This window comes from Nicotiana attenuata, unplaced genomic scaffold (genome assembly GCF_001879085.1).
Source record: "Nicotiana attenuata strain UT unplaced genomic scaffold, NIATTr2, whole genome shotgun sequence".
Lineage (NCBI taxonomy): Eukaryota > Viridiplantae > Streptophyta > Magnoliopsida > Solanales > Solanaceae > Nicotiana > Nicotiana attenuata.
Window position 1 is genome coordinate 139925 of NW_017671815.1, and position 9572 is coordinate 149496.

General features: G+C 34.2%; 2 protein-coding genes across 2 annotated transcripts; one reads left to right on the forward strand and one right to left on the reverse strand.

The window, feature by feature from the left end:
• Window positions 1-786: 786 nt before the first annotated feature.
• On the forward strand, window positions 787-1758 carry LOC109210372. Its single transcript, XM_019373769.1, has one exon. The coding sequence runs from the start codon at window positions 787-789 to the stop codon at window positions 1756-1758; it is 972 nt and encodes a 323-aa protein (XP_019229314.1).
• A 2026-nt stretch (window positions 1759-3784) lies between these two features.
• Window positions 3785-6098, reverse strand: LOC109210375. The gene has a single exon (XM_019373776.1). The coding sequence runs from the start codon at window positions 5041-5043 to the stop codon at window positions 4087-4089; it is 957 nt and encodes a 318-aa protein (XP_019229321.1). The 5' UTR covers window positions 5044-6098; the 3' UTR covers window positions 3785-4086.
• Between the last annotated feature and the right edge of the window lie 3474 nt (window positions 6099-9572).

Genomic DNA, 9572 nt, shown 5'->3' on the forward strand with positions numbered 1-9572 from the left:
TCTGCAGTAATAAAGGAGAGGCAACAGAGAAAACAAATAGAGGAACTGCAAGCAATAGCAGGGGGCACCATAATAGAACAAGCAAATATAAAGGAAGAAATTATAGCATTCTACAAAAGCTTAATGGGAACTAGAGCTCAGGTACTACCAGCTGTGGACAAGATGATAATGAAAGAAGGGCCAACTCTAACACAACAACAACAGCAAGACCTGATTGCTGAAGTTACTAGCCAAGAAATTGATCAAGCTCCGAAGGGAATTAGTGGTGATAAAGCTCCAGGCATAGATGGTTATAATACAGAATTCTTCAAGAAAGCTTGGCCAATGATCAAACAAGAAGTGTATGCTGCAGTGAAAGATTTTTTCCACACGGGTGAGATGTTCCAAGCAATCAACTGCACTACTATCACATTGCTACCAAAAGTACCTAATCCAGTGACAATAAAGGACTTCAGACCTATTGCCTGCTGCACAGTGCTATACAAGCTTATTTCTAAAGTTATAGCTGGTAGACTACAGAAGATCATGCCATATATCATCTCTGAAGCCCAAGCAGGATTTATCCCAGGCAGAAAAATAGCAGATAACATCATCCTTGCTCATGAGTTAGTGAAGGCTTATAACAGGAAGCATATATCTCCCAGATGTATGCTGAAGGTTGACATGATGAAAGCATATGATTCAGTCGAATGAGTGTACTTGGATCAATTGTTAGAATACCTATGTTTCCCTACAAAGTTCAATAACTGGGTGAGAGCTTGTGTAACAACAGTGAGCTATTCAATCATGATAAATGGGGAGCTAACAAAGCCTTTTGATGCTGCTAAAGGACTCAGACAGGGTGATCCCATATCACCATTTCTATTTGCAATTGCAATAGAATACCTAAGCAGGCTGCTCAAAGGGTTGAAACATGTTCAAGAATACAAGTTTCATCCTAGATGTGGTAAGCTAAACATAACACACCTCAGCTTTGCAGATGACCTACTGATGTTTGCTAGGGGCGATAGTAAGTCTGTCACTAATCTTCATACTTGCTTTATGAAATTCTCTGCTACATCTGGACTTCTAGCTAATCCCAACAAGAGTGCAATCTATTTTGGAGGAGTTGATCAAAATACAAGACAGGAAATATTACAGAACACTGGGTATTCATTTGGGGAGTTGCCCTTCAAATATCTAGGCATACCACTAGACACAAAGAAGTTATCAGCTATGCAATGGCAACCATTGATTGATAGAATAGTTGCAAAGATCTCCTCTTGGACAGCTAAGAAATTATCCTATGCTGGAAGGGTGCAGTTAGTCCAATCAATGATATTTGGTATCCAATCTTATTGGTCCCAAATATTTATCCTACCAGCTAAAGTGATCAAACTGATAGAATCATATTGCAGAAGTTACATCTGGCCTGGTTCCAATACAATCACAAAGAGAACTCTGATAGCATGTGATAGAATGTGCTTGCCTAAATCTGCTGGAGGGTATAATCTAATGAATATCAGAATATGGAACAGAGCTGCTATCACCAGTGTCTATTGGGATCTTACACAGAAGAAGGACAAAATGTGGATAAAATGGATCCACACATACTACATAAAAGGGCAGAGGTTAATGGAAATGAATATTCCTCAGCAGGCAAGTTGGATGGTGAGAAAGATCATGGAAGCAAGAGAAGTGGCTCAGCAAGGACCTACATTTCTAAACAGGAAAAGTAACACCAAGCAAATATACTTCCATTCTGGGAAACTACAATAAGGTGGCATGGAGAACCTTAATGTTCCATAATGAAGCTAGGCCCAAGGCAGTATTCACTATGTGGATGCAATGCCATGAGAGACTTATGACAACAGATAGGCTTGCAAACTGGGGAGTTCAAGTGAATACAAGATGTTGTTTATGTGATGGTGCAGATGAATCACATGCACATTTATTTGGTGAATGCAAGTTTACTAAAACAGTATGGGGAAGGCTCATGCAATGGATACAGATTCAGGTGAATCCAATGCACTCGTATGCACAGATGATGACATGATAGTAATACAAGCCAAAGGAAAATCTTGTAAAGCCAAAATACTGAAAATGGTATATGCAGAACACATCCATGGGATATGGAGGGAGAGAAACATCAGAATATTTGAAAAGACAATGAGGACAACAGAGCAAATTGCAAGAGAAATAGCATGTGTTTGCAACATTAGAGTTCAAGGAGGGATGAGGAAGAAGATGCAGCAGCTTATGTATTGAAAGCAACGTATAACTTCCAGCTTTTTGTGTAATGCTTTATGTACTGCTCATAGTATAGGATAGAATTAGAATTATGTAAAGACTAAGTGAGTCGAGGATGACTCTACTGCTTTGTAATGGCTTCTTTGGTGATTAATGAAAATATAATTACCAAAAAAAAAAATATTTAATTACGACCCCGATAATTAAAATAAGCTACGAGTTTGATGGCAAAATCAAAACCCATAAACTTCAAATCCCGAATCTTTTTTCATACTCCACGCTATATATTATCAGTATTTATCACTTATCAACATTTAACACTAATGATAAATAATGGGTGGCTCGTGGTTGCCACTCTTTCTATTCCAGCTTCTTCCGCTTGGCACTTTTCATCAAAGTTGTTTTTGCTGGTTTTCCATTTAATATCCGATATTTATATTAGGACCCGATTAAATTTGAATTTATACTGGGAAATCTTATATAAAGAGCTCCCTAACAAAGGCGACTTCATCAAAATCGTTAAAAGATACACAACAAGTCCATTTCAAAAGTCTTTTTATTTTGTATCCCAATCACATTCCTAATAATTCCTGATAGATTTTGATCAAAAGTGTATATGAACCAAGGCTATACTTTTTGTTTAGCTTTGGATTTTGTTTCACATTATTCTATCATTGCTAATACGAATTATTTAAAAAATATATAAAGGAAACTTGGTCCCTTTCTATTATTAACTTCTATTTGCTGATATTTTATTCTTATTAGTGCTTTGCACATCTATGTAGCAATCAATGTCTTGGATCCATCTTGTGGGGGCGCATAATAAAGCCAAATTATTGCATAATCTTTCAAAGAACAAAATAAACTACTATATATCCAGTTGTCTGCACTAAAACATTTCCTCAATCTTTATTAAAAATGTTTAAATGAATTGGATTCTTTGCCTTTCCCTTAGGGTTACTTGGTACGATGGATAAGCAAAAATAGTATCGGGATAAAAATTTAGTATTGCATTATTCTTTGTTTGGTTATTAATCCTGGGATAAGTTATCCCAATATTAAAAATAATACTGGAATAACTTATACTTGCCAGATGATGGAATAGTAATCCCAGGATAAAGCAGTAAAATTGACAATCAAGATTAATACAACATACCAAACAAAAAAGTGGCAGTCCGGTGGGCTAAGCTCTCGCTATGCGCGGGGTCCTTTGAAGGGCCAGACAACAAGGGTCTATTGTGCGCAGCTTACCTGCATTTCTGCAAGAGGCTGTTTTCACGGCTCGAACTTGTGACCTCCTGGTCACATGGCAGCAACTTTACCAGCTACGCCAATGCTCTCTTTCACAACATATCAAACAATCAATAAAAAATAATACTAGAATAAATAATCTCACCTTAACTAATTCCAGTATAATTAGTCCCAGCACAACTAATCCAAACATAACTTGTCTAAATAATTACTATACAATTTGTATTATTTCTTGATCTGAGGGAAAAACATTAGGAAAACTCCAATCAACTGTTTCTTGATATCTGAAAAAAATTCATAATAATAAGCTAGGAAAAATACCATCAAACAATTTTATTTCTTGTCAATAAATTCTTACAGATTTTCATCACAATGAACTCTACTATGTGCTAAGAGTCTAAATGCACACTATAACAAATCATCACAAATATGAATGGCTAATGTGAAAGCTATGAGATTATTATTTACACAATAACCATATATATTACTCACTCTGCTACCATAAGCCTACAAAAAGAATTGGATAAAGCAACACCAAGAATATCTAACTGCAGCAAAAGAAACATGAATGTGAACTTGTGAGGCAGATTGTTCAGATGGGATAAATTAGGGCCTGTACTCAGTTTCTAGTGTAGGTTGTGTTCGCGTTACAGCAGCAACCGGTGCTTTCGTGCTCCCAACTTTAGTCATTTGTAATGCTTCTCCAACCTCTGCAGCCCTCTCCATTTGTTGAATTTTCTTCTTGTGCTTGTACTTGCTCGCGCACGCTATCAGGAGACCTAAAAGAAACAACAACACTAGTCCTCCTGCCACTGAACCAACAATTATCCAGACTTTTGACTTGTTTCTCTTTCCCTTTGGAGGGGATACCGGGGTTGGTGTTGGAGGCAATGGCGCAGGAGAAGGAGCAAGTGACTCGATCACAATAGAGAAATGCCCCTGTTGAAATGCTGTGCACGTGTTGTCCGACAAAACACTGCTGAAATTCACGGAACCTTGTAAATCAATAGAAACACACTTTGCAGATGATCCAACAGGCAATGGCTTGACATTTGAAAAACTTATCGAGATGGGCTGAACGGAAGCTTTGATATCCAACTCGGGCAAGTTAGTCGCTGACAAGTTTGATGCATCGTAAGCGAGAAGACCTAACACCGGAGCCAAGTAAATGTAACCAGGTAAATTATAATATCTTGAAGACCAATTACCTAAATTTTGGTAAACTAATACAAGTCTCTCAACAAAAGGCTGCTCAATGACACCAATGGGAATCTTGAACTCTTTATACATTTCAACTCCTCTCCTTCTTAAGCTACCACTCCTAAGCCTCAATGCAGACACCTTAATCCCAGTCAAATTCGAGGGAACATTTGCATCATAGACAACACCTGTCCTAATCCTCGGACGATCAAATGCAAGATAAGCATAATTTTGGAGAAGTGCATCTAGTGCCCGTGCAGCTCCCGGGGAAAAATCAGCTAACTGAGAGCTCCCTAATCGTGGCAACCAAAATAGCCACATTAAAAGACGAAGCATCGACAGACTTCCAAGAAGCCTCATCATGCTTCACAATGCAACAATTTCCCTATCTCACACTGCAAATCCACAAGTCACAACAATGTCAACCCCCAAAATATGTCAATACCTTTTTCTTGATGGGGTTCACACTTACGGTTATAGTACAACAACAACAACAACAACAACAAACAAGAAACAACAAACCCAATGTAATCCAACAAGTGGTGTCTGGGGAGGTAGGGCGTACGCAGCCTTACCCCTACCCTGGAAAGGCAGAAAGAGTATTTCCGAAAATCCCTCGGCTGACACTTACGGTTATAGTGGCAATGGGAACCCCAAAAATGTTACTTACTTATCTAGTGATGAGTTCTGAGATCAAGAATGAGCAATTAAAGGAAAGTGTCGCTATAACATCAACTCTAGTACTTAAGTATCTCAAATCAGACTTCAACTTCACACTTTAGGTACTTTAAATTCATAGATTTCGTTAGAGAATCTGATACTGCAAAACAAAACGTAACGGTAACTGTATACAAAAGTATGTAATCCCCATAGGATGAAAAAGCAAGAAAATTTTGACACTTTAACCCGTTGAAAAGTGGATAATTCCAAACACCTTTTGAAAATTCTTGCTCAAAAAGAGTCTAGCTTGAAATCATGAGCTTAATACCCTTTAAACGAAGATTCATCAATTTGCTAATTAATTCACAAACCCACAAGAAAAATGCAATTTTTAATGATTTTTTACATGGGCATTTTAGGAAAATAAAAAAATGCAAACTTTTATTCAGTTTGAATTGATAAAAATAAAAGTTACCAGAATTTAGGCCCACATTATCGCTTCAAAAACTCTAAACAAGGCCAGAAACTTGACCTTTATTAATCTTCAACAAGAATGGCAGAAAAAGTAGATATATAGTGTATGAATATGAGTTTTTTCTTACAAAAGTAGTAAAATAATTTAGCAATTCATAATTTACAAAAATGGCAGAAAAATGGAGAGTTTGTGGAGAGGAGGTTGAAGATGAACTGGTGTGAGAAGAGAGAAGGGAGAAGTGAATGGCAATAGACAGAAAAAGACGATGAAACAGTGGGCCGTGGGATGAAAATGTTAAAGGAGATAGTCATTGTAGATTTTATTTTAATAATAATTAACTTACCTTTTTGTAATATAAAATAAAATCTTCTTTATACAGTTGTACAGATAATCACAGTGTAGTCTGAGGTTGTGAGCTGTGAATTCTATAAAAAAGAATATGTTTGTTTATACTTGTAACTAAGAATAATGTCGGTACTAAATTTTGTTAATGATCGATAGATATTTGGTCGTAATATTTATTTCCAATTCAATGTTTGCAGTGAAAGAGAGTCTTGGAGCAACGATAACCTATACGTTATGGGTTTAAGCCGTGAAAGCAGCTATTAAAATACTTGTATTACGGTAGGATGTAATCCTTTCCCAAACCCTGTGTGAATGCAAGGTGTTTTGTGTACCAGACTACCCTTTAATTCAATAATAACAACAACAATAAAACCAGTGTTATCCCAAAAGTGGGTCTGAAGAGGGTAATGGTTACGCATATCTTACCCCTACCTTATGAAAATAGAGGGATTGTGTACGATGGACCCTTGATTCAAAAATGCCGTTTAATTTTACGATATTATGTTACGTTTACATGTTATAGCAAATAATTATTTTGCTCAACGTTAAAATTTTATTTTTTATAAAAGTTTACCTGTCAATATCTTTTGAATTATCTGATAGTATATATATTTTTTTTAATAATATCAATGTATATAAATTAAACTCTAAAAATATATTGAATTCATGTGGAATAACACATATGTACATAAAGAACAAGCTAATAAAAAATGACATTCATACTGGTACATGGTTGAGTAAATTTTTTACTCGCTATCTAATATTCGTTTCTAATATAACTTATCTAATATTGATTTAAATTCTATTAGAAAGTGTACAAAGTTGAAGAGATAGAGAGATGTAATATACCAGATTTATTTATTCATCTTCTTAATCAAAATTGTTGCTTATTTTAGAGTTTAACTTCTATAAATTGACAATGGAAAAAAACTTTTTATTGTATCAATTACTCAAAAATAACTATAGGTAATCGTTCATAAATGTAGAATTGATAAGCTGAAAATAATCTTACAGTTAAATATGCTGCTATTAATATAAAAAAAAATATAATGCCGGTATGTACAAGTTAAATTATTTAGTTTAAACAATAAAAAGGAGCAGGTGGAATATGCAATTTCTTGACGGGTACGGATCATGGGCTGAACGAGCTCCGGCCCGAAGTGGTTGATATACATGAGGCCCGATGGATTTTCATTTGCGATTTTTTCATTCTTATACACTATTGGAAACTTATTACCCTAAATGTTCATATTTAGTAAATTACCCTAGCTACACAAGTTTTGTTTACAAAATATATACATTCCACCTTAAAAGACTCCCAATCCATTATTAGTGCCTTCAATTAAGGGATTTAGTACCCCACATGCATTATTGCAGGAAAATTTATCGCTGATCCTCCCTTTTTGTATCAATTGTTTAGTGAATGACTCTCTTTTATTTATTTATTTGTATATGCTATTCACCATATCAAAACACTTTTTTCCATAAAGTCAATGGTAGAACATTCAAAAACAAATTTAACAGACTGAATGAAAAATATAAAGTAAAATCATAAGTTGTGAAAAAAAATAATGAACAAACTGATTTCTTTCATCCACCGCATCTTTTCTTGTTTATACGATCAGACTCTGTATTTATTTTTATTTTTTTGTAATTTAGTTAACTAAAGAGGAGTCTCTATAAAATTTCTAATAAAATAGAGTATCTTGAGAGTCTGTCTCTCCTAATTGACTTGTAAGTTTTTGCAGTAAAATAAACTTCTTTGACCGGGGAAAAAGAAGAAGGTAAATAACCATTTTTTTAGAACCATATGCAGCGCTTCAATTTCACACTTAAAATTAGTCTGTTCACATCTTCATATTTTCTCTATAAATAAACAAGTCAAAAATCAGTACCAATACACCCTTTTAAATGTTTACAAAAGAAGTTTCAATTTTATAAGAAAATAGATGAAAATAGCTTCAGATTCAACCACTTTTCTGTTCTTGACACTATTCCTTATTACACAAATACAATTTTTATACAATTTTATATATCTTCTGTATATTTTGTATCTGATTTATACATAGTAAAACACAAATTTCATACAACTAATTATATATTATACAACTTATCTACAACTTTCATACATTATTTCTGCCCAGTTATATACAACTACAATATAATGCCACTTAAATATAAGTTTTATACAAATTTCATACAATATGTCTTTTGTATATTTTGTATCTAATTTATACATAGTAAAATAAATTTCATAAAACTAATTATATATTATACAGTTTATCTACAACTTATCTACAACTTTCACACATTATTTCTACCTAGTTAAATACAACTACAATAACATACAACTTAAATACAAATTTTATACAATATGTCTTTTGTATATTTTGTATCTGATTTATACATAGTAAAAACAAATTTCATGCAACTAATTATATATTATACAACTTATCTACAATTTTCATACATTATTTCTACTCAGTTATATACAACTACAATATCATACAACTTAAATATAATTTTTATACAATGTTGTTCAACTTTCATACAATAGTTAAATGAATAAAAGAAAAATATATAAACAACAGAATATAATTTTTCTACAATTTTACTACAATTTCTGCAGTATAATGTATGTCATGTCTTCTTCTTCTTCTTCTTCTTCTTCTTCGAGTTCCAATCTGAAATTCAGCCAAAACCAAACCTAATCTTCACCAAAACCCCTCGAAATTGCGATATAAACTCCAAACCATATTCCCAATTATTTGCAACAACACCCAATCCAAACAAATAATGATTTTTGAAAATCCAAATTCGAATTCAAAGCTTCAAAGCTTTTTAATGGATGTCAATGGTGGAATTGCTGCTCTCTTTTCCTTTGCTTTACATTACTGAAATTTGGGATTGAGAGATAGAGAGAGACGTAGAGAGAATTCTCAATTCTTTGCAACAACATCCAATTCAAACAAACAATAGTTTTTTGAAAACCCAAATCCGAATTCAAAGCTTCAAAGCTTTTTAATGGTTGTCAATGGTGGAGAGGTTACAGATTTTTGCTGGTTTTAGAAGAGGAAACCGTGGGTGATTGAAGAGGAAATCGTGGGTGTGGTTTGATACGTGAGTGAGGTGGTGGGATTTGGAGAGAGAAACTTGGGGAGTGGGATTATACGGTTCAGTAAATTAGGAGACTAATTAATACCATTAAAATCCTAAAATGGTACATAAATGATAATTAGGTATATAGAAGATAATTATATTAAAAGTTAAGCATGGAGAGTAATATAGTTTACTATATGGCATAGGGGTTGCACTCCTCCATAAATCCCAAGGCATTTTCTGATGCTAGTCCACTGAATGCCGGAGGATCATATTTCTTGAACCTCTCAAGTCTCCGCTGCTCACCCCTCTC